Source organism: Caretta caretta, chromosome 9 (genome assembly GCF_965140235.1).
Source record: "Caretta caretta isolate rCarCar2 chromosome 9, rCarCar1.hap1, whole genome shotgun sequence".
Taxonomy (NCBI): domain Eukaryota; kingdom Metazoa; phylum Chordata; order Testudines; family Cheloniidae; genus Caretta; species Caretta caretta.
In genome coordinates, this window is record NC_134214.1 from 44,738,681 (window position 1) to 44,765,156 (window position 26,476).

Sequence of the window (26,476 nt, forward strand, 5' to 3'; positions counted from 1 at the left end):
ATGACATCTTCTGGGCTGTGAAAGCATATTTCACCAGACTCTTAAATGCAGCTTTAGCATTTCTGTTTTGCTTTAATATTGTATATTCTGTCTGAAGGACTACAAAAATGTTGGCTATTGTGATTTTTTGCCATGAATACAGTGTTTGGTAGGAGTTTTCGGTTGCAAACAGCGGGTGAAGATACTGCAGATTGTAATCTTGAGAGACATATGGTTTAAAGTTAAAAACCACCAGGAATGTCCTCTCAAAGACCAGGCACCTCCCCATTCTTAAAGAATGTCTTTTCCTAGGACCTAACAGAAAAAAGTGACACATAGCATGTAGTATATCAAGGCTACAAAACTATGTAAAAACCTCTTTATCACCCCTTGTCTCACCCTCCTCATTTCAAAGAGGAAAACCTAAGATTTCACACACTCACCCCTATTTAAAGAACTCTAGAATATTCTTATTGAACCCATTCCTTTGATAAACATTCTAAAAGTCTTAATTCTTTTAATGATAAGGAAAACATATATAGTTGGGAATTGTTTTAAGAAGTTCTTGGTTACTCAACACAATGAAACGTAAAACCTTTGTTCAGTCTTTAAATACTTTACATGGTCTGTGTGTATAAAAACATCTTCTGTATTTTCCACAGTATGCATTCGATGAAATGAGCTGTAGCTCACAAAAGCTTATGCTCAAATAAATTGGTTAGTCTCTAAGGTGCCACAAGTACTCCTTTTCTTTAAATGGTATTAGTTTCTTTGGTGTAATCTGCAAATGTTTTCTATTTAAATCCAATTATCTAATGTTATAACTGAGGATTTAGCTCACCTTTAATCATAGCATCCCTTAAGGCGTAGTACAAAGACAATCATTAAGGGACAATTAAGAGAGATAGTCATTAAGATATGGCTTACCATATCTTGTTTCTCTTTTCTGAGTAATTTGGAGATAAAATTACCTGATGCTCAACACCTTAAAACATACCCATTCTCCCCTATATGATGTTTCTACAATTTCCGGTGCATCAAAGCACCAGATGGCTTGCTAATGTCCCACTGATATGTGGACTATGTTGTGACTATCCTCAGTAAAATTATTATAGTCCAGACAAAATGACTGGATAGTTTGGGGATTAGTAATAGAATCTGACATGGATCCTTTCACTTCTAGGTCACCAATTTGAGTCCTACCTTAATTGACAGAGACTAAAAATCATTACTCTCCATGGAACAAATCATTGATGCCTGTCCAGTAGGAGCTGAACAGAGGTATGCATCACCAAAGACACTGAGCCACCACTACAGGCATTAACTGACATTTGTTGGCACTCTCAGGAGAAAGACAAAGGACCAAATGGGCTCTTTGAGAAGGTCCTTGCAGGTCAAGGGTGAGGAACATTGGTGAATGATGTGAAAAAGCTTACAGTGCCAAAGTCTGAGCCGCATCTGTTTACTAGAATGAGGTCCTTTTTCTAGAGCTGGTGACATAAAGCCAGTTAAATGAACTTCTAAAGAAATGCAGACGGAACAAGTTAAATATATTCCCATTTGGGTGTTGCAGGAACACAGGGGTGCACCTCAGATGCCCCCTCTCCCCAGGTAATGAGTCCCCAATGGAGGTTTCTGATTACATTGTTCTGACGGAATCCCCTGCTGAACAAACTACAGGGCAACACTCATGATTGCCACAGATGAAACTATGTCCAAGGGGAGCTGATAGGAAGCACAGATAAAGCCCAATATTCAAGTACTAAACCTTTCAGGCCTGCAGAACCAATTGAACTATGTACAGAGCAGTAGGGTCCAAGTACAAAACTGCCTTTGACATTTCTGCAGGAAAAGGAGAAATGAGAAGCAGATTTGGGGGCAGAGGGCTTGCGTTACCTCTGCTGGAGATAGTGAAAGTGATTCTGTTATGCTGCGGTGGTTAATCCTACAGAAGGCATTCAACTGTACAGAGAAAGGAACAGTGAAAAGAAGAGAGTTGAGAAAAAGACTAAGAGCTAGGGATGCGCCTGAAACACAGCCTAAGGAACAACAGAGAAACAAAGGTGAAATTCAGTGAAAATCAAGAGGTGAGACTCAGCCCAAGGACCCCAAAAAAAAGCAGAGTACAGAATTGTCCATGCAAAGCTACGAGTGAAATACCCCAGGAGACAGCAAGAGAACAGCCCAAAGGAAAATGAGCACTTAAGACTGACAAAATGGAGTGACCCAGTGAAGCACAAGAAGTGTCCAAGAGCAGCCAGGGAAGGAGCAGCACAGGGAGTCTGCCAAGAGCAGAGAGGGAAAAGAGCACTGAATGGCCAGAGGGAACGGAGCATCTGCAGGCTGATCTCAAGGAGGGGACCTAAAGAGAACATAAGAGAAAACAATTGTAACTCTTATTTCATTCTTTACTCTCCTTGATCCAGAGAAAGGGTTAATAGGTAGGTCAATGTTCCCAAATTCATTCCTCTAAAAAGGGCCCAAGCCCTTTGGGAAGGCTTCACTTTGTACATTTAGGGCCAGTGGAAAGAAAAAAGGATGGCAGCAACCAAGACTTGGATGGGGGGTCTCATATTAAACACCACCTTTGCTATGTGCTTGGAGGAAAGATGGTATTGAACTGTTCTTACTAATATTACATTTCTTTTCTTAAGGGAACATATTGCCACTGCAGTTTTTATAACCCAATGTCTCAAAGGAAAAGAAATTTACCTTCGTATTGGTGCTTCAAAAGATCGCACAGATATGGTACAGAAAGGTACCAAAGCCTTCTAGTCACTCGGCACTGGCCACAGCCCAGGAGTGAAGAGTCATCAACCTAACAGATTTAATTTAATTCATATACAGCAAAACCTGAAAACACTGATTTATCAAATATTCTGATCTCCAAGACAACTAGTGCAACAAATCTCACAGATTCTTAGACAGATGACACCGAGGTGAGTGAGGTAATATCTTTTATTGGACCAAATTCTGTTGGTGAGAGACAAGCTTTCGAGTTTTACACAGAGTTCTTCTTCAGGTATGGGGATTTCTAATAATTTCTAAGTTAGTTTTCCTCAGGCAGGCAGCCATTTATGTAGGTTTGCCAGGCATCTATTTTTCCACTGGAACACCCAGTCGAAAAGGGACCTTGGTAGCTCCGGTCAGCACTGGTGACCAGGCCACAAAGTCTGGTCGGCAGCGCAGCAGGGCTGAGGCAGGCTCCCTACCTGCCCTGGCTCCACGTAGCTCCGAGAAGTGGCCAGCATGTCCAGCTCCTAGATGCAGGAGCTGCCACTGGGAGCTACAGGGGAGGCGCCTGTGGGTGCAGGCAGCGCACAGAGCCCCCTGGCCCATCCACCTTGGAGCTGGACTTGCTGGCTGCTTCCGGGAGCCACCTGAGGTAAGCGCTGCCTGGAGCCCACAGCCCTCTCCCCTCCCACACTCCGAACCCCTCAGCCCCAGCCCAGAGCCCCCTCCTACACCCCAAACCCCTCATCCCCGGCCCCACTCCAGAGCCCGCACCCCCAGCAGGAGCCCTCACCCCCTCCCACATCCCAACCCCCTGCCCCAGCCCAGTAAAAGTGAGCGAAGGTGGGGAAGAGCAAGCGGCAGAGGAAGGGGAACCTCGGAGAAGGGGTGGGGCCTCAGGGAAGGGCGGGGTAGGGGTTGGGGCAAGGGTGTTCGGTTTTGTGCAGTTAGAAAATTGGCAACTCTACATATATGAGAAATTTCTCAAGAAATTTTTTTCACATCTAATTTAACAGGGTCAAAGTCCATCTGATAAGAAATAGCAAGTTATGACTAACTGCATAGAAACTCCAACAGCTCCATGATAATGTTCAGTATATTCACAGAAAAAAGGAAAGAGAAATGTTAATTTTTATGTTTTCACAAGGTATGAACACACCACCTTTATAATATAAGGCAGATAGACACATTCTCCACTAGGCTACATCCATGGGAAATTACAGTGATTAAATTAGCAAGAGAACAGCTCACCTGATCAATGAGTGCAATAGAAACATATTGAGAATTACTAACATTAATAAAAATGGAGCACAAGAGATAACGTTCAAACAAGGCGAGTTCCCCACTCCAATCCAGGATCTATCTGCTTGCAAAATTTCATTAAAATTAGACTTATTACTGTATATTAGTTTTTACTTCAATCAAAAGTAGTGGTTCTGCAAGGTGCTCAGCATATCTCTGAATTGGAACTAAAATTAATATTTTTGCTAAATGATTAAATGTAATTACACATCAAAAATGTAGTGATCTATTGGACAAAGGGAAGAGATATAAACAGAATACACTCTTAACTAGATTTGAAGTCACTAGCTTTGAAAGAGCCAATAAGCTACACAGTAGCCGGCGGCCATGGAAATTTTACGTATTATTATCAGGAAAAATATATTGAAAATTGCAAGAAAAAAATAAAGAAAATACGGGTTACAGTGTTCAGGCCGTTCTCCAGTTCACAGCAAGACCTACCTGCTTGCACGTATTACTTGATTTATGGGACAGACTAGCCCTGCAGGTGGTTAGAAAAATGTATGTTTGCTCTTGCAGGATTTTCTATGAGGCTTCCCCTTACAGGGAAATGACTAGTGGGCCTACAGAGTTACAGGGGCAAAGCCTCTCAGCCATGCAGGCTGTGGAGACACATGGAGAAAGGACTCCCTAGATCTACAGACCCAGGAGCCATCTCCATGGACAGCGGCCCCTCCTTTCCCTCCCCCAACTCACTGGGCCTTCCACTCTGCTACCAGCTGCAGGGACTTCTCCCATGTCTCACTCTTTAGTAACATTAGGCACTTAGTAAATATTCTCATTGTTATTTATAGCACTTTACAGTTTGAACACATGGACAAATGCTAATCATTTGTCACAGCATCCGCATGAAGTAAGCGAGCATTACAGTCATTTTTAAAGCATAAATAGACATCTTATGATTCATTCTCATAATACTTGTTTGCATAACAAGAATACTACTATACCTATTTACAGACAGTGAAACCAACACAGAGACAAACAGCCTGATCCTGTGCCCGTGCATACCCAAAACTACCAGCAAAGCTGTTGGGATATCTGGGTTTGCCAGGAGCATAGGATAGGGACCAAACTGACGTACTCAGAGCCGTACAGCAAGCCAATGACAGAACTATGATTAGGACACAGAGTTCCTAGTTCCCAATCTCAGCCAACTAGAAAATACTGCTTTATTAGAGCAGTACTGACTATGCCCCAGGTCCTAGATCAGGGCCCCATTTTGCTAGGCACACAACAACAAAAAATGGTTCTTGTTTCTCCATCGCAATTTCTAATGTAAATATCTGAGGGCATTTTAATAAGTTTCACAAATTCAGCAGGTACCACTAAGTGAACCTGGCATCTTCCCACCACAATGCAATCATCTTCTAATATGATAAATCTATAGATACTCAGACTGAGGCCATGCTAAATCTTAGAAGTAACAGAACAAATTGATTTACCTGCAACTTTGAATCCTGTTTCATTTTTACTGTTATTATATTACTAACCAGCAGGTGGAGAGACAGAACCATTCTAAGAAGTAACAGTGTGACATTGAGAGTTCTCGACTGTTATAATGTCCCACCAATAAAAATATAAATATGAAAATATAAAGCACCTGTTTCACCTCTTCTTGCTTATTTTTTTTTTTAAAAAAAAGCTGGATCTATCTATCTAGTTCGGTGTAAGTAAGAGTATCAGAAAGATGCAAATGTATGTAAACATTTGCATTTGTAGCATGTTCCCTTATACTTCTTCACTAGATGGGTTTGCAAAAGTAGACTGTCTAGTATATTACAACTGTATAACAGGGGTAAATTTGTGATTATGTTTGACTAATCCACTGCACAATAAACTTTTTGAAAGTCTAGTCACACAAAGTCAGACCAAGTATAAAATGCCAGTATCAGTGAGAGAAGGATTTATTCAATGTAATATTTCTCCACAGCAGACACGAATTTGAGCAAACTTCCCGAAGGACTAGAAGTATTAACTTTTAGAGCATAGTTCTCCAGCGAAAAGTAACATATGGGATGACCTCAATCCCATTTAGAGTAATCAGACTGGTATATCAAAAAGGCACTGCTCGACAACACAACTTCCTATATTAAATTCAAGACAAAGAAGTAGATGTTGGATTTTTAGAATGGACTATGAAAGGAGAATACAGTAGGGCAACTAGAGGACTGAATGTTCAAGTCCAAAGTGCAAAAGGACAGTATGAAAGTCAAGGCCTAAAAGATGAAACGGTGGCATGATCAAACTGCTAGCACTCAAAGGAGGAAATACCATAGTAAAATCTTGATTTCTTACTAAAATGGCTGATACTGCACAGAAATAAGATAATATTTGATAAATGTCATTGATGGTAGCCTACAAGTAATGTCAGCTACATAAAATGACTATTAGCCAAACTTATATTGGCATTAACAAAATGATGTCTGAATATCAGATTGTAAACTAATTTCCATCCTGCCTTAAAACTGAATTAATGTTTAAACCTTAAAAGTTCTTCTTCCAATATTAAAAACTACAAGCACCAAAGCAAATGCAAACTAATTTACAATTTCTGATATTTGGATCCCACGCAGTTAATGTTTCGTTCTGTAACTATTTGGCAACACAGTGGCTGCCAATAGGACATACTGACATACCTATTTTATGTTAAAAGAAAAGGAGTACTTGTGGCACCTTCGAGACTAACAAATTTATTTGAGCATATGCTTTCGTGAGCTACAGCTCACTTTATCTTATGCTCAAATAAATTTGTTATTCTCTGAGGTGCCACAAGTACTACTTTTCTTTTTGTGGATACAGACTAACACGGCTGCTATTCTGAAACCTATTTTATGTTAATAACTTTAACAGAATTCCCAGTTTTAGCATGAGGAGCAGTGCTTGCTGAACTTTCAGCATACTGTGTTGTGCACCATAAATGCAGCATTTGTAAAAGGCAAAAATATACATCCTATTTGTCAGGCAGAGACTTATTTATTTATTACACCTTGTATATTGATTTGAAGAGTGATAAACTTACCAATGTGTGTTCCTTAACATCATTATGTACAAATCAAACCTGCCATCAGATAGACATGCACTTAATGTAAATTTTAAATAGAATAAACCAGTTTACCTCACCATTGACCCATGAGAATTCTCCATAACCAAGCTTTAGATCAAACCCAAATTCCCCTTTGTAACTGGAACCATCTGGCCATTCCTGAATGCCACTTGTAAGTATGATGCTATTACTGCTAATGTCATCTTCAGTCAATTTCACTAACTGTTCACCATCTTCTTCCGTCTGAGATTCTCTCTCTTCATCCAAGAGACTGGAACCTTGTTCAACATAGTCTTCTGTTTCTTCTTCTCTGATCAGACTAGAACCTTGTTCATAATCACCTTCTGTATCTTCTTTGATCAGCCTGAAACTACACTCAGAAGAGACACAAAATTCAAATCAGAGTCCCAAACTAACACCATATGAAGCTGCAACTATTTTGCTTCACACAGAATAAAAAAATCTAACTCCAATATAACCATTCCAAACACACACTGTTTACTGCATAATACCTAATACTGATGGTATATAAAATCAAAGAACACACTGAAGGCAGAGGAAAAATATTATTCCAGAAGTCCAGACTAAACAGGCTGCACCTCTATAATGGGCCATTTTATAGAACGAGAAGAATAGGTCTTCTTGTTAATATAAATGAGTTAATCAAACATAGGAGATATGTATGAAAATGATGACAAACGAGTAAGTACTTTGGATAACCATTCCAATTTAGTACCAAAGTAAAAGCAACATAGAGCTGAAGGTATACACTTCTCACAAACCCCATTGCAACTGGTGAAGCATGGCTCCCATCCCAAACACATACAGTCAAACAAGCTTCTAAGAATATAAGAAATGCAGATTCCTTTGACAATGCACTTTTAGAACACATTCATCATTAACACCTGCCACCGACAAACCGAAATACTATGTGTATATTCTCTCCCCCCAACACATACATATACAAACTCTCACGTACATCATGACATACCCAACACCCTCACATGTACAATCCCACTTTCACATCACGCCCCAAGGTACCGTCCTACTGGCAGACATACACACCCCTGAACACATGCACTTCACACATCCCATGCATAGGGTTGCAAACCCTCCAGGATTCTCCTGGAGTCTCCAGGAATTAAAATTAATCTTTAATTAAAGATAATGTCACTGTGATGAAACCTCCAGGAATTCATCCAACCAAAGTTGGTAACCCTACCTATGCATGGAGCATGGCACATGCATGTACACAGACTCAAAGCTCCTGCACACCCTCTGACACACACATGTGAACACACAAGCACCCCAATCCCTGCATACACACATCCCACATATGTACACACACACTTGGAATCCCTGTATACAACTGCACTTCCCCATGTATATGCCCTCCAAGCCCATGCACAAATGTGTGCTCCCACACGTGTATGCATGCACACATTCCAAGCTCCTGCACACCACATACGTGCACACACACAAACACCCCAACCCTGCCATACACACGTACTTCACGTGCATTCGTGTGTATGCACGGACTCCGCGCTCCTGGACACACATGCACGCTCCCACGCGTGGGCACACGAAAACTCCAAGTCCCTGCGCACACACAAGTACTTCACATGCCCATTCCCACACGCTTGTGCACACAGACACACACTCCAAGCCCCGGCACGCACAAGTACCACACACACACACATACACATACATACACTGCGCTCTCTGCCCTTCGCCCAAGCTGCAGGCGGGCCATGACCCCGGCCTCGGCACAGGAAACCCCGAGCTCCCCCCGGCACCCACCCAGCAGCGGCAGGTGGCTCCATCAGCCCGTCCCAGCGCAGCCCCGGCCAGCGCCGCGGGCCCGACCACTGCTGGGGCGGGGGCGCGAGGGAGCAGCGGTCCCGCGGGGAGGAGCGGCGAGTCCAGCATTAGCCCCAGCGCGGAGGGGGACACCGAGCTACTTAACCCGCCTCCCGCCGGCGCCAGCACAGGGCGCTCCAACCCCTCCCCCCGTCCCCCGAGCCCACATGGACTGTGCCAGAGTCCGGGTTTCCATGGAGACCCAGGTGTGTGTTTGTGAAACTGGCCTCTCCCTTGCTTGCCATTGGCCCCCCCGGCCCAGCAAGCCCCGCCCCCACCCAGTGCTGGCCCGTGCTGCGAGGGGTGCGGGGAATTTTTGAACAGACGTTCGTTTATTACACTACTAGGGGGACGGACAGATTTAATGATGGCACAAAACTAGGCACTGAAGGAATATTCAGCAGCCATTATTTTATTATTTTTAACTTCACGCCCACATTCAAAAGTTTTCTATTCCTCTGCTTATTCCCAAATGCCTCTCGCTCTGGCTTATCAGTGCCCTCTGGAGAAAACTGGAGCCCTCTTTTTAACCCCTGCTGCCCCATTCAACTTCCTGAGTTCTCAGAAACCGGGAAACCACGCACCCCATGCTCTACCTTCTGGGAGGGCATTAAGGGGCATTCCAGACATAGCCGTTGGTTCTCCAGGCCAAGATCTGGGAGCAGAGGGCATGACAAAAAATGAAAAGTGTAACACCTTCTCCTTCAGGTAACAAAGGGCAGGTGGAGAGAGAAAACCTCTATCTGCTGCTGCTTTTGCTCTCTCTGTTGAGTCTATAGATAACAGTGCCGCCTCCCAGATTCTCTTGCAACTGCAGACTAGAAAGTAAAGCCTCAAATTCTTAGGTTGCTAGGAAACCACACATGATTCCTTAGTAGGGCAAGGAGAGGTCATAGTTACTCAGCATGCATGTGGTCTATCCTTAGTGTGATGTCATTCTTAGGTTAACACGGGCCATTTTTTAAAGAAAACTCACAGCATTAGATTTTCAACTAGTAATGAACAATCCTACTAATTAATTTAGGTTAAATCCTGTTTAAGTTACAAGAGTACTGCTACTGAAGGTGGGGAGATTGCTCACAAGAGTAAGGCCAGTAAAATTGGTCCTTCAGTCTTAATTGTGGACAAGAGCTTGTGGGGGGAAAAGATATTTTTTTTAAATGCAGGGTGTGGGGTGGGGAGCCAATTCAAATGTAAGAACAGTTCCAGGTTGGTGAACTCCTTTTTGAAAGAGTACTTGAGTTTATAACATTGTACATTAATAATCCCTTTTTTATTCTCTATAAAAGTTTACAATCCCAAAATGAATCTCTGACATTCCACTTGGAATTACTTTGTAAAGGCTATAATCTCCAGAGCCAAAGTTCATGATGGAAATCCATAAGAGTGAGTCTATCAGGAGGAGAGACCAGCAAACCAGTAATAATCTAAAACCATTAGATCTGCATTAAATATCAAGGTGAGAGGCACCCTGTAAATATCTGAGATAGACTTACTATATAAGATGCAGTTTCAATGTACAATTAGCAATTACTTCATTCAGAAATCAAATTGTTTTTATTACTGAGCAGAGCATTAAGTATAAGTCAAAATCATATTACTTCATTTGCTATTAGAAGAAAGGGGAAAATTTCCACTAAAAAGTTACTACTATATACTATATATACTATATATATATATATATATATATATATACTATATTACTACTATGAGTAGTGAAACACATCCTTTTGTCCAAAACTTTGGAATTTAAGATGGGGATAGAAACAAAACTACTCAAGGTTTGGAAGAACAAATCATAACAATGAAAGCATCTTTCTCCAGCTCCAGGGAGGTCTGCAAAGAAAAGTAGTGAATCATCTGTCAAACATTCACGGCCATCAGAAGTTTCATTTAAAGTAGGGGTACCGATATCTAAGTTGGCTGAGACTCAGAAAAGAATAAAGAAATCAAATCAGCAGTAAAACAGAACCTTGCTAAAATACAACAGCTAATAGAGCCTAACCCAAAAAAAAGTTCTCACTTATGAAAAATTTATTCAAAGCTGAAATATAAAAATTAAATTTCAGTTTAGAAATATAAGCTGCTTAATACAGAGGAAGTCCAATGAAAAATTAAAAGATATTTTGATGGCCAAGCTTCTGATAAAGGAGTATGAAGTGGGAAATCAGGAACTTGTGTCGTATGTCTCAGTTAACCAGCTCTTTCCAAAAGCCAGTTGGGAGGATCCCTAATATACAATGGACAAGACTAGTCCATCAGTATACCTGTTTTGGGTATAGGATGAAAAAGGGGTGGTGAATCAATGGTTGCATGCTATGCAGCTGAAACCATGTGGAGCAAAGAACAGAAGTGAATCTACTGATGTAAAAAGAGGAAAGGAGACTATTTGTTTTGTTTCAGGTGTTGATCACCATGAGAGGCATAATATACACTGTGTTGGGGTCCGTGGGATTCGGGATACAGCAGAGGAACAAGACAGTGATAGTACATGAGGGGAAACTGCCACTCTAGCCTTATGATTCCTAGGTAATCATGCAGGAAAGCCTACAGTGTTCTGGTACTGACTGGACTGCAGCCAAGGTGGAGGATCCTGCACAAACACAAGCAACTCGCAGAAACAGGCACTTGGACTGGGAGACCTAAAAGAGGCTGTGTGTTTAAATGGGATGGTAATGGCTAACCTAACCATTTATAGCATGCAGCTAACACATGCTGGAAATATTACAGTTACTTTAGCAGATCATCGAACTACTGCCCATGAATCCACCTACCATGCCAGGAAAATGATTGAGACTTTGACCTTCTCTCTGAATGTGATTAAGGACTGGCAGAGTACCACTACCACTCCTGAACACACTAGAGTAACAATGCTTCCTACTCTGGAATTGAAGCAAGATGGTAAACCATGTCCAGAAACAGAAGCAGGACCTGGCAATGGACTAGTGATAAATCGTGAACATGAGATTATGTATAACAATGTACAGTACCAAATGATACCTGTAGCATTGAATTTAACCAATTTTATATTACCACAGCAGCTCTGTCATGCAAAATGTTATGCACTTCTAAATGCAATTGATAGCAAAAGGGGTGCAAAATTTCAGACAGTCAATAGATGGGATGGAATTGTGGGAAATCTGGTTGCCTGAGAAGGGAAAGAGTCAGGGAAGAGAGATAAAGGTATAAGAACAGTATTAGGAGTTGGGGCATCGAGAACTTCAGCATGGAATCATATGGATATCACAGTATTGTGGGAAGAAAAATCACAAAATGAGAGTTCAATTACAAAACCTGGTAACAAAGTAAAACAAACAACAGAATGAGCATGTAGGGGAGCATTTAAAGGATGTTCAGGATGCTAGGATAACAGGTTTAGGGAAATGGAAGCAGCAATCAATGAAATGGGAAAAATCATCAACCATCCTAATGTATCAATTAGCAACTTCCTAATACAGGACCTACAGGCAGGACTAAAGGAAATTCAGGTGGGAAAGTGCCTAGGTTCATAACAAATAAGATGCTAGAACAATGGGAAAAAAATAAAAGAAGTAGATCGATGTTGGGTTGGTAGGCACTACTAAAGGATCTATTATGCTGAGAAAAGGGGAAGCTTGATGAAACATGGATCCTTCCTATGGTACTAGCAATACCAATGCCCACAGGCCTCAGTCCATAGTACACAGGAACCTATCATGGCAGGTTACATCTTAAAGGTATATGCCACTCATCCTCAGATTCTGGTAAGGAAGGGAAGTCTGGAAAGCTCCAGATACCTCATGTTGTTCCAAGAGGCATACTACCTCGTTATGTCATTGTGATGTACTCCAAAGTGCATTGCCAGCATGTGTGTTCCCCTAAGACGAAGAGACCTGAAATAGCACGGTACAGCTGAGGCAATAGGAATAAGGTCAAGCCAAGGTTTCAAGGGCTGGATAAGGCAAATATTGTGTAATCTCTTGGATTGGACACTTCCAATATGGAACACAAACATATTATTATGACTGGCCAGTGTTCTGTTTAGTTCCAAGAAAGGTTACTTGATTAAAGGAAAAGGTAATTTTTCCAGTTCCCCAGCATGAGGTCCACAATGTATCAGCTGATGCCCCTCTGATTGGCACTGCCCTAGATTCTGTGCTACAGTTAGGCCAAGTCACACCACCATTATGTTTAAATGTGCAGGCCTTAATGAGCAGATGTCCAGAACATTTCTTGACCTTGAGACAGGGGAGTCGAAGTATTCAAAGTGATAAAGATACACTGGGAAATGCCACATGGTGGAAGTTAGTGTACAACATTGGGGACCATTCATGGTATCAGTGGGCTTTGTTATTGTCCAAGCCATACTAGTAGTGGTGTTAAGTGTATTTATTTGGAAGGTTAGGAGGTTGGTCAGGCAGTTGGGAAAGAAGAGATGTATCTGAAATACAGGCTTTGATGACAACCTAGAAAGGATTCCACAGCTTCTTCAAGGTGGGGAGTGTTGGGAGCGAAGGCAAACTTAGACCTGACAGAAGCATGCTGCAGATTTTAAGAGTCTGTTCTGATAACATTTAACAGCATAAGCATATGCAGAACTGTGTATGTGTAAGCAATTGCAGAATAATCATGTTCAGTGTTCTGCATGTGTCAGAAACTGCAGAGTAATCATGTTTGTGAGAACAAAAAAATGATAAAGTAACTAAAAAGCTAGAACAGACCAGTTTGAACTAACACTAAACCGGTATTGATGGGGTAGAAGAGTTAACATGGAAATCAGAGACGAATACATATGTATAAGAAAAGATAACAAAAATATATTTATAAGTTTTGTGTAACAAAAGGAAGCTGAATCTGTATTGTCCGGTGCTGGCAGTAACTGTGATGAGATCATCCTGATGAGCTTCCCACTTCTGAGTAACTGATCTGAGTAAAATGAGTTTTGTCTTAATAAATATTTATTAGACCCATCAGCTGAGTAAATGAACCTCAATCCAACAATCTCCATGTTCCAAAAAGATTAAAATTTACTCAAGGTGGCTCTGTTGACTTAAAAAAGAGTGGAGTGAGAGCTGTGTTTGAATAGCAGCAGAGCTTCAAGAGTGAATTCAAACCAGTGTTCATACAGGAACCATCTATTTGTTGTTTTTAAAATATTTTTACAAAATAAGAGACCATGCCTCATCCTAGTACCCCGGGCCTAATAACTAAAACAAAGATCAGAAACGACTGAGCCCAGAGAGCCAGAATAAGCAGGCTCTAACAACAGACTCATGTTAATTTTTGACAGTTTGGCCAACTCTCATGATATTTGGCATTTTTCCTAACGCCCCAGTTCCTGGAGGCATGTGATTAGGTGAGAATTTCAGCATATGTGTAAATAGAAAAGTAAGTTTCTATCCTTCATGGTTGTTGAGAAAAGCTTGAAAATATTACCAAAGTGTACCATAATTGTTCAAAAACTATGACACAAAAAAGCACCCACAATTTTTTTAAAATCTCATTTCCACCTCCCTCAAAATGACCCTGTCAATGTTGCATAAGTGACTGTGAAGGGGAGGGGCTGTCACTCAAGAATGAAGGGAATATCTGAATATATATGAAAGAGATAATCATTTTAGTCTTGTTCCTGTTTTTGGAGCTTTAGATAGATGTCATGTAGGAAAGTGCTTATCTTCGAAGAGATTAACGGATTCCACATATTGCCTCTGTAAACAATCATTTATTTCATTTGGCTAAAGGCTTCTGTTTGTCAACTCATACATTTAAATATATAGAAACTCTTTTTGGTGCTTCTATCCTGTAATATATTAATTCTTGCTTCTTTTATTTTTAACCTATCTCTGCCTATCGGATTCCACAATATATTGCACCTTTCACTCCTCCCAAAGCAGTTTATTAACAATACACACTATGTTGATTCATTTAGTGTAAGAGCACCAATCACCTTAATATGTGGGCATTATTTACAAAATGTTAAAGATCATAAAATACTATAGGCGGGGCTGGTAGTGCCACCTGTTCTTAAGGTTGCACAATTCCCATTATAAGATCCTGTTTTCAGTTGTTTATTACTTTGCCAAACTTTAACCATTGGGGCCAAAATTCTATATGCCAGGTGTCTGCCTCAGCCTGATTTTTTTTGGGAAAGCTTCAGTCAAAACAGTTCAGACATTTCCAAGAATGAGACTTGGGAAAAATAAGTTTTAAGCATGCGTGGTAGATCTAAATGTTCCAACCAGGCCGATGACCCATGGTAGTGTCAATATGATGCCACATGATGGAATTTGTTTTTTTCAGTTTGCTTTAAAAAAAAATAGGAAATTAGACACACAAAAGCTAAAAGAACATTATTAAGGCTGCAGATTGGAGCACCCAAAAGTGAGGAAATGATAGTATTAAAATTGCCTGTACAACTTGAATTCAGCCCCCTTGTGTGTATGCATTATGATACAGTCTTTAATTACATGATCACATACTATTTTTTCCACAGGATCCCTGCCTCATTCAGTGCACGGGATGGGCTTGCTCTGAAGATGAACCACAACTGTGTAAAGAAGGAGACTGTGCCTGGAAGACTTCTGCCTCATTTGTTGCAGAAGCAGTGAATGAGGCAGGGGACTGCAGGAAGGGGAAGGAAGGTCTCATGGTTAAAGTAGTTGAATGCTGCTCTGGAGAACTGGATTCTAACCCTGCCTCTGCCACAGAATTCCTGTGTGATGCCAGCTGGCAAGTCACTTAAACCACCTCTCTCCAAAAGTAAGTAAGAGCACTAGGGTGTCATGACAAACATCAAGTAAATGGCTGTCTGATAGGAAATTGCAGAACTACTAATTGTGGTATGAAGCTATCACTTAACTCAGCCTCTGTACCAGATGACTGGAGGATAGCTAATGTGACACTGGTTTTAAAAAAGGCTCCAGAGGCGAGCCTAACTTCAGTACCAGGCAAATTGGTTGAAACTATAGTAGAGAACCGAATTATACTGGGACACATAGATGAACATGATGTATTGGGGAAGAGTCAACATGGCTTTTGGAAAGGGAAATCATGCCTCACCAACCTTGTAGAATTTCTTTGAGGGAGTCAACAAACATGTGGACAAGTGTGATCCTGTGGACAGAGCATACTTGCACTTTCACAATGTCTTTGACAACATCACACAACAAAGGCTTTTAAGCAAAGTAAGCAGTCATGGGATAAGGGGGAAGGTCCTCGCATGGATCAATATCTGCTTAAAAGATAGGAAACAAAGGGTAGGAATAAATGGTCAATTTTTACAGTGGAGATAGGTAAATGGTGGAGTCCCTCAAGGATCTGTACTGGGACCAGTGTTGTTCTACATATTCATAAATGATCTGGAAAATGGGATGAACAGTGAGGTGGCAAAATTTGCAGATGACATAAAATTCTCAAGATAGTTACGTCCAAAGCTAACTGTGAAGAATTACAAACGGATCTCACAAAACTGGGTGACTGGGCAACAAAATGGCAGATGAAATTCAGTGTTGATAAGTTAAAGTAATGCACATTGGGAAATGTAATCTCAATTCTACATACAAAATGATGGGGTCTAAATCAGCTGATACCACTCAAGAAAGAGATGTTGGAGTCACCATGGATCGTTCTCTGAAAACATCTGCTCAATGTGCAGCAGGACTCAAAAAAAGCTAACAGAATGTTAGGAACCATTAGAAAAGGGATAGATAAAAAGACAGAAAACATCATAATGCCATGATATAAATCAATTGTATGCCCACACCTTGAATACTGCATACAGTTCTGGTTGCTCCATCTCAAAAAAGATGTATTAGAATTGGAAGAGGTACAGAGAAGGGCAACAAAAATAATTAGCGGTATGGAACAGCTTCCATATGAGGAGCCATTAAAATAACTGGGACTGTTCATCTTAGAAAAGAGATGATTAAGGGGGGATGCGTTAGAGGGCTATAAAATAACTACTGGTGTGGAAAAAGTGAACAGGGAAATATAATTTACCCCTTCACATAACACAAGAACTAGGGCTCACCAATGAAACTAATATGTAGCAGGTTTAAAACAAATATAAGGAAGTACTACTTTACCGAATGCACAGTCAATTTGTGGAACTCATTGCCAGGGGATGTTGTAAAGTCCAAAAGTATAACTGAGTTCTAAAAAGTATTAGATAAGTTCATGGAGGATAGGTCCATCAATGGCTACTAGCCAAGATGGTCAGGGATGCAACCCCATCTTCTGGGTGGACCTAAAACTCTGATTGCTAGAAGCTGGGACTTGACGACAGGAGATGGATCACTCAATAATTGCCCCATTCTGTTCATTCCGTCTGAAGCACCTGGCACTGGCCACTGTTAGAAGACAGGATACTGGGCTAGAAAGACCACTGGTCTGACCCAATATGGTCATTCTTATGATGCCATTCACACATTCTCCTTCTACTGGCCTCAATCCTATCTATTATTATTGTCATTACTGTTATTTCCATTGCTGTTATGCCACCAACACTCCAGGAGCACACTGCTTCAGCTCCACCCATTCCCAGGACTCAACGAGGTTACAGTTCCAAAAAATATCCAATAGACATGCCTTTCCCATGGCATCTGGATATCCAGCCAATCCTTCCTCCACTCAGATTATTCCCTAGCACAATCCACATAATCACCTATCTCAGTTCAATGGAAAAATGGACATAAGAAACAAGTTCCAGACATCTAACACCTATATGCTGCACAAGACCACTACTAGGCATGGGCTGGAAGCAGAACACACAAAACAACATGAACTAAAGATGATATTGATCAATGCAAAATCTGCCAATAACAAACAAGAAACAATCCATGACCACATCAGTGACAAAGCACCCAATATAAGCTGCATCACTGAGACCTGGCTGAATGACACCATGAGCCCTGTGCTAGTCCTTGTCCCCCCGCCCCCAGGATACATGGACAATCACAGACCCAGACTGGACAAGAAGGCAAATGGCACTACATTCATCTTCTCTGCAAACAACAAATCTAAGAGAGGTGCCTAGTTAAGACAAGTTTATACAAATTAAATCTTTACACCAGTGTATGAAGTGCAAATCTTGCTCAGTACAAGCTGTGTATTTCAACCAGCTCATTGCGCCACTGTGATGGGATTCCCGGAGTGCAGCCTGGGACCATCGGACCACTGTGCCCCCTTAAGTCTCTCTGGCCTGGGCTGTCCCTCACGATGCCTTGCTAGTGACCAGCTGCAAACCCCTACAGGTGCTGTTACCACTCAGCACAACTGCATGTGGAGCTCCCGCACCCAGCTAGATTGCATGAATGCTCCCAGAGCCACTCATGAATCACACAGAGAGAAGCACCGGCCGAATCCCCCCAGCTCCCAGCACTGTACCTCAGGAAGATGCCATCTTGCACTGCTCAAGATGAGCAGTGCAAATTTATTAACTGGTTCACCACTTCATCAATGGAAAGTGGACATACACCAGCCTTTGCAGATTTGAGCAGATTTGCCTGAGCAGATTTGCCACTCACTTCAGGCAAACTCACTGGTCAAGATAAACAGTTAAACAAATTTATTGACTACAAAAGATAGATTTCAAGTGATATTAAGTGATAGGCAAAAAGTCAGAGTTAGTTAGTTACCAAAAGAAAAGAAAATATATGCATACAGTCTAAATTCTCAACCTTATTAGACTGGGCAACATCTAGATTAAGCAGCTCTTCTGACCCCACTGGATATTGCAGTTCTTAATATACAGGTTTGTCCCTTAAACCAGGCCGGTCTCCTGTGTTGGAGTCTTGTCTTCTTCTGAGTGTCTTTGTTTCTTGCAGCATAGGTGGGGGAAGGAGAAAGGCCAAGTATGGGGCCCCTGTGTTCTGTTTTATACCCTCAGTCCCATATGCTTGGGGAACAGAAGTCCAGGCATGTCTGGGGGGCATTGCTGAGTCTCCAGGCAAGGTTGAGCAATCCCAGGTACATAGGCTATGTGGAGTCCCTGGTTGGGCCCCGGTGGAAGGGGGCTGATCACCTGCAGGGAATCCAGGAGGCCCAGGAGGTGCAGGAGGCCCTCCAGGAACAGTTGGGCCAGCTGGTAAGGGAACCTTGGTAAACCTCCTCAGGAATGGGTTTCAGAGGAGTGGTGGAGAGGCTGAGAGCCAGGGCCAGGAGGCCTGTGGCCGAGGGACAGACATGTTATGCCTGTTTGAGGCGCGGGCATATCAAGAGGGATTGTTCCTACTGGGGTGGGGGGCCAGGCGCCTCACCCAGGAGACAGAGAGGGGCAAGTTCTGGGGACAGTCCTCTGGGTGAGAAAACCCAGGTGGCTGCCGGCCTGTGGGCAGAAGGGCCACATGCAGTGGACCCAGGCCCAAGTCAGAGGGTCCAGGTCCACCCTGGTGGAAGGGTGAGACCTGAGAGGGACCGAAGGGGAGCGAATGCAGCAAAGAGATGGGGAGCCTGCTGGGGCTGCCATATCCCAGGACACGTTAGGAGGCACTACCCCCTCAAAGGAGTTGAGGGTTGGACGACGGAGGTGCCTGGAGGGGGCCACACTGGATTTGGAGAAGGCGACAGAGGCGGAGATGGCGGGGACCCAACAGGGAGTCGGGACCCAGACCATCGCAGAGCCGGTCGCCAATGGGGAAACTCAGACTGAGTGGGCCCAGCAAGAGGCTGGGGGCCAGGTGGTCCAGGAACAAGCCACCAAGTGGACCCAGACCCTGCAAGCAGGGGGTCCGGGAGACGCCGACCTACGGACGCGGCTGGAGGCCGCGGAGCTGGCCCGTCGGAAGGCAGAGGCCCAGTTCTGGGAGGTGACCTGAAGCTGGGAGGCCACCGAGAGGAGGTGTGTGAGCCTGGAGGGGTGACCCTGGAGTGCCAACTTTAGGGAGCCTGGGCCAAGAGGTCCCTCTTCCCCCAGGGGTGGGGGTTTTGAGGGGATGTGTGTGTAGCAGGGTGGTCACCGGCTCCGGCCTTAAAATAGCCCAGGAGAGGGCTGTGGCTGGGAGCAAGCAGTTCCCAGGCTGATTTGGGGAAGCAGGCTCAGATGTGGCCACGCCCCAGTCAGGGCTCAGCTGGCCCTTATAAGAAGGCAGTGGGCCAGGAGCAGATAGTCTCCTCTAGTCATGGAGGGAGACAGGCCTGGCTGCTGGGGAGTGTACCATGGTATCTGAGGTGAAGCAGTACTGGGGAAGGCCAGAGGAGCTGGGAGGCTCCAGACTGGAAAAGCCCCAGGCTGCAGGCCTGGCAGATGGCCTAAGACAGGGTACTGGGGTTGCAGGGGCAGCCCATGGGTAGGCAGAGACAGCAGGTCCAAAACCCCCTTGCCTGTGATGATTGGCTTATACACTGTAGCCTGCCCCAGTGTGTGGGGGCTCAATGGTGACTGGCAGTAGCCAAAGTCTGAGGCGAGGTGAGGATAGTGGGTGGGGGTTTCCCTGGGAGGGGGAGACCCAGATCTGTGGGGGTACTACCAACGGGCACCAGGGTCTGGGAGGGACATGGGGGGCCAGTGGCAGTGAGACACTGGCCTGCAGAAGGTGCTCTGGAGGCTGGAAGAGCTAATTCTCTGAGAGACCAGTAGCAGGCACTGCAGGGGTGAGTCTCACGCTGTGACATAATAATCAATATCTTTATATCATTTCTTTGCTCACTTTTTATCCACAAAGTGCAGAATTATTGAAAACTTTCATCCCCCAAACATTCTGCAAGCTTCAGAAAGCTGTGCTCAGCAAAAGGGGGTGCTGTTTTCTATTAACATTAACAATTTAGAAAATACTCCAAGCTCCTAAAAACAATCCACTGCTCCAGACTTGGTGCAATATATTCTATTTGCTTTGAGTTCATTTTATTCCTACCTGGTCAATATTTCAGGGGTTACAGTAGCATTACTTTCTGAATAAACAGGAGTCCTGGGGCAGATTAATTTATTTTTGTGTTAAGAAACTACAAAATTGTTGAAGGAATTGGTGCTATTCAAATTTCTAAACTGTTCTAAGATTGCTCTGTGGGCTCTGCTCTGTGATTTAATTTCTCAAATGTTTCTACCCCACTAAAGAGGGCATTAGGACCTGAAGGAATCCTTTAGTTCTGGTACAGTAAGTGTAGAATAAATATAGCACAGCACAGATGGCTAAGGCACAGGACAGCAGAAACAAGCCAAAGTGCTGCTAGAAATAAACTGCACTTTCAATTAATCAGGGTTTAAGTATCATTTTGTGTTCTGCCACAGTCCTTAATGATTCTCATGGAAAGCAGCCTATGAAAGCGTCACAGGGCAGTGGTGACACTCCACCCTTTGTTGCCAATGTTACAGCTCTGTAAGATCACTGATTCTTTGCTAATCAGTAATTCTAGATCAGCTTGCAACAAAGAACTCCTCACTCAAGAGGGAGTTACATTCTGTATTAATGTCTCCAGGCAGCAGCCATTCCCAGGCCTTCACCAAGTTCGAAGCCTGCGGGTTCCTGTTTTTGATGACCCTTTGGAGGACTTGTATAACTATTTTGAACAGTGCAGCAATGCCATAGAGGACACAGTACGAAGTGGTGGAAAATGCTTAGTTTACTGTAAAAATGGCCGCAGCAGATCTGCAGCAATCTGCACTGCCTATCTGATGAGACACCAAAATCTCACTCTCAAGGATGCCTTTGAGGTACTGTACTTATGCTTGAAAGTTATACCTCTTATGTTTGATAAGAAATTCATTTCAAATTATGTTATGAATAATGACCCAATTCCTAAGACCACAAGAAATAAACAACATAGGAGACAGCATTCCTATCTGAAAAAAATAAGCACCTGGAGATAAAACTCTTTAAATTGCTTTACTGAACTTGGACACAAAGGAGTGCCATTATTGATAATACTGACAAAATCTGATGTAGTTTTATAGTTGCATTTTAGTGTCCTTAGCCCATTTTATTATATATAAAAGCAGAGCAAATCATGCTTTTTTCTTTTCCAATCTTATTCACAAATTGTATGAACATTTTCAAATGTATTCACTTGAAATCCTGTGAGTATTATTGGACTGTAGTTTGTAAGCAGTTTTAAGAATATTCAGCATTCCAAATTTGAGCTGTTATGATTGGACACAATCCCATGCTAACTGTTTGGTCCCTGACTGGACAAGGGAAGCTCTTAAAATTAGGCTTCTGGAACAAATACAATTACCAAGTCAAATCTTTTTTAAGAAAACACAGTAGAATAGTCAAAGAAAGCTGGCTGTTTCTGTGAACAGTCCTGATTGCATTTGCAAATCCATGGCAAACTAACATAAAATGAGGTGTAGACAGAGAAAGCCACTCAGTGGAAAAAATCAAGCAAATCTGTGCAGATATCACTTGGCAGTATTAATCCTGATCTCCTTCATAGCAGTGTTATCTATGTAATAGCCAAACACTGCACAGAGACAATATTGTTCCTGATAAACAGTCCCTTACATACTAATAATGCCTCAACTTTGATTTGGAATGCCCTCCAAGTGGGGCTCGGTCTATATGTGCTTTCACCCTTGGCCTTTATTAGACCTACCAGAAAAGTTACTAATTAAGATGATTGTCATGTTGATGCCACTTCACTAGGAACTGGACTAACCCTCACTTCCCTAGATACAACAGATCAGATTACTCAAAAAATTATAACATATATTCTTTGGCATATGTGAAATGTGCTTGTTTTGTATATTTTTGTAATTATTCCCACATAAATATCAAAATCAACTTTCTCAGAGGTCTTGGGGAGGGGAGAAATATCTTGCCTGATTTCCTGCACAATTTCTACTACACATGCAATGTTTGTCACTTCTTCTAGACTGTGAAGACTGCCAGACCAGGAGTAGAGCCCAACACAGGATTCTGGTCTCAGCTGCAGAGATATGAAGAACATTTACAGATGCAGCATCAGTTGGGTCATTCTTCTGAAAAAATGATTTCTTCCAAATATAATTCTGATTAAATTTTTTTTTCAAAGTTAAACACAATTGCTTCTGAAAGGCCTAGCAGGGCTGCAAAACCAACTAGAAGAACATAATACATCCAGCCTTCTCTATGTATTTTTGAGGTTTGCATGACATTCAGATTCTGCAGATTTAAAAAAAAAATTCTAACCTTTATGGGTGTAAAGATAATCTTCCAAATATGAACAGTATAACCAAAGCAGTATTATTTTCCCCAATCCTGTATAAACCTACAACAATGACATGAGGTGTGAATTTCCTGATTCTCCATTCAGCTCAGTGGGGTGCTAACTTTAAAGCCTAATGAAGACTAAGTATTTAACTATTGATCATTTTAGCAGATGAAAAGGGGTAGGAGAGCAGCCCACAGGCGGTGGAAATTGCTGCAGGGAAAAAGGTACCGAGTGAAGCAAGGAAGAGAAATGAAGAGGGACAAACGGAACAGATAGGGAAGGGAAAAAAGTGGCTCTGTCCTAATGGTGAGCATGTTTTCCCTTTTGAGTGATTCTAAATAGGACGCTGAACAAATAACCTTTCATTACTACATACAGGCTATATTCTACCCTTGATCTTGGTACAAAGCTCCCAATGACAGCAGTGGGAGAACTACTGTGCCTAGAACAGTATATAGTTCAAATCTGTACCCCATCCATTGGGCAATAATTAAGAGTGCAATCTGGCCTCTCCACAAAATAAATTTGACAGCCCTCACCTACTTGTTCATGAGTAGGTCTAGAACTAGAATAGAGGGGCATTGTAGACCACAGGCTGAATACTGGCAGAGTTCTGTGTGGGATCTTACACAGCTACTGCTCATTCTATGCCTGAATTAGCTGAGCTTTTCCTTGTTTTCAGCAGTACTGAAATATCCATCACAATATTAAAACAATTAAAAGACACACAGGGGAAGAAACTGGCATTATAATGTAATCTCCATCCATTCTATTACCATTTACTAAAACAAATGAGATTTAACAGTCCCCAAACTGACTTACTGAATAGATCACCAGGGTATAAAAACATTCTATATCACACATACAAAACAGTGTTTCTGCTAAGAGCCCTTATATGATTTCATAGGAAATATGTTATCTGGGTACATTGGAGACAGATAAAATTTGCAACTTGGGCTACATTTAAATTTAATCATGGGGCTCAGAATCAACAAAAGTAGAGGATTATTTTATTGAACTGTTTTAATACATTTGAAATTTAAAAAACAACTATGAAAGCTGTAAAACTGTCAATGTGAAATTTAATTTGGCATTGCTCAGCAAACCAATGTAATTTTTACAAAGGTTAGCTAATCTTTAATGACTAAATGCTTATACAATACAAAGGGTATTCCCAGCAGCAGAGTAACTTGAGATGAAAGTGCTAATGACTGAAAGTTACAACCATAAAATTACTGCAGAACAGAGCCACTGTGGAACAGTTTGAATTAGACAATTCTAATTCAGTGGTTTTTTTTTCTTTTAAATCCACAAAACAATAAGTAAAAATGTAATCAATGATTTGGGAATAAGGCATCCAATAGATAATGCACCCCTTTATCAGCTGGTTTCTCCATTCCTGACTGTTTGCAGTATCCCTTGTATATTATTATATTTGTATATTTGCCATCCACTGGACAAGGATTTTAGTGTGTTGTGTTCTGCAATTTTTTTTAAAAAGTTCCACTACAAATCCCACATACTAGACCAGTGGTTCTCAAAGTTATTTGATTGCGCCCCCCCTGCTTTGTGTCTATAATAGTTTGTGACACTCCTGCCCCCTCTCATGCCACGGAAGTACCTATACCAATGTATGTGGCAGCAGTGCTTCACTTGAATCAAATTTTGGCTTCTTTGTTTTTCACTTGAGTTGGGGGGTTTTCTGTTGCACAAATGAGCCAGTGATCCATTGCAATAAGAGCAAAAGCAAAACTGATTGTGGTCCATGCTTACAATTAAATATCAGAGGGGTAGCCATGTTAGTCTGTATCCACAAAAACAACTAAGAGTCTGGTGGCACCTTAAAGACTAACAGATTTATTTGGGCATAAGCTTTTGTGAGTAAAAAACCCAAAAGCTTATGCCCAAATAAATCTGTTAGTCTTTAAGGTGCCACCGGACTCCTCATTGTTTTTACAATTAAATGTGCACATCACATCATAGCAAACAGATTAATATAGAGATGGCCATGACTTTTTATAATCCAATGCAAACTTAACAGAAATCCATGAAAATGCACAGAGTCATCTACAGTTAAATGCACAGTGCCTGATATGTCTGGAGGAATCAGCTTTGCTAGTTATTCATCGCTATGGGTAAAATGTGCACAGTAAGTTTTTTTTTTTTCCCCTAAAGCCTCTCACCCCACCCCAAATACATTCCACACACCCTAGGTGGGTGCCAGTTTGAGAACCTCTGTACTAGACATAATGTATCAATAAAACATGTCTTTAAGTGCAAATATAATAAAATTAACATTTCATTAATACTATCCATAACAACTTTAATTCAGAACTGCAAATCACACAAGGGTTAATTTTTATTTACTCTTAAAAGCTAAAACATTTTTAAAAAAATACAAAGCGAAGTATTAATAAAATTACAGTACATTTTACAACACTGTAGTTTTATTAGGCTGTGATTAGTTGCAGCATGTCAGTTTCCCTGTTTGAGCCAGTCAAAAATAGATTAACAATTACTCTTGGTTTGTTGTCAAGGTACACCATACATTATGGCTTCGTTTTGCTTGGTTTGTCAGTGAACAGGAAATCTCCATGTGGCAATATCTTTCCAGAAACTTAACTGTTTCGATTTTCAAAATATTCCCAGATGGAAGTATTAAAACATAGAACAACCTCAATACTGAGATAAAGATTGCAACCTGAACTAGAACACTCAAAATTAATTTATCTTTTTATTTGGATTGACAAGATGTTAACGTACAAACAATTAAAAAAATAAAAAGTTTACACATAATCTTTGGATGTCATGACTGTATCAGAATTTTTGGTGTAAATGCATGGCTGATGAGCTGCCTGGCCAGCTGAGTAGTCATACTTGCGGTCACTGTAATTAAGAAAAATGAACTGTAAATAATTAAGTACTATACATCCACATGCTCTTTGACAAAATCAGTTTAACTGATCTAAGCAGGAGTCTTTATTTACGCTAGTTGCAATTTTTAACACAAATCAATAAGATAAAAAATGTAATTGGAAATTATCTTGGGTTCATGCTGTTGGGATCTCACGCATAGTGCAGAGCTTTAAATTCTGTACTAGATTTCACTGAAGGACTTACTAAAATCAAATTTGAAAATTAGAGAGTCAGTGCATTGTGGGTCAGATCCAAAGCCCTATTAAGTCAACTGAAATTTGTCCATCAACTTCAGTGGCTTTGGACCAGGCTCAATATGCAATAGTATATCATGCTCAACGTAATACTGTCCCTCATTGGCTGTTCTCACACAGCTTTTTCTAATGTTTAAGTAAAGCATCATCCAACATGCTTCTTCCTTCTGTTCATCACCTTTTTTTAAAGGTTTACATAAATGTGGTTTATATGTACTTGGACCTAGTATTGCTTGGACATCTCAAGGGTGCACAGACCTGCTATTTCTGACAGCTGCAACCATTT

General features: G+C 41.6%; 3 protein-coding genes across 6 annotated transcripts in view; 1 reads left to right on the forward strand and 2 right to left on the reverse strand.

The window, feature by feature from the left end:
- Nucleotides 1–9,060, reverse strand: part of ANKMY1 (ankyrin repeat and MYND domain containing 1) — a 57,601-nt gene extending 48,541 nt beyond the window's left edge. For 3 of the 4 annotated variants that reach the window (XM_048863475.2, XM_048863474.2, XM_048863476.2), the window contains exons 1-2: nt 8,858–9,060; nt 7,130–7,427 (exon numbers count right to left, since the gene is read on the reverse strand). In XM_048863475.2, coding sequence (XP_048719432.2) covers nt 7,130–7,427; nt 8,858–8,880 — 321 coding nt within the window. In that variant the 5' untranslated portion in view covers nt 8,881–9,060. Of the gene's footprint in view, nt 1–7,129; nt 7,428–8,857 lie in introns of those variants that run through there. The other variant, XM_048863477.2, reaches the window with a different exon arrangement.
- An 11,959-nt stretch (nt 9,061–21,019) lies between these two features.
- DUSP28 (dual specificity phosphatase 28) lies at nt 21,020–25,816 on the forward strand. The gene is made up of 2 exons (XM_048864978.2): nt 21,020–21,542; nt 22,703–25,816. The coding sequence occupies exons 1-2, from the start codon at nt 21,195–21,197 to the stop codon at nt 22,844–22,846; spliced, it is 492 nt and encodes a 163-aa protein (XP_048720935.1). The 5' UTR covers nt 21,020–21,194; the 3' UTR covers nt 22,847–25,816.
- LOC125642961 (claudin-19-like) overlaps nt 25,736–26,476 on the reverse strand; it is a 44,033-nt gene continuing 43,292 nt past the window's right edge. Inside the window, exon 5 of the mRNA XM_048864977.1 lies at nt 25,736–25,906. Coding sequence (XP_048720934.1) covers nt 25,807–25,906 — 100 coding nt within the window. The 3' untranslated portion in view covers nt 25,736–25,806. The remainder of the gene's footprint in view (nt 25,907–26,476) is intronic.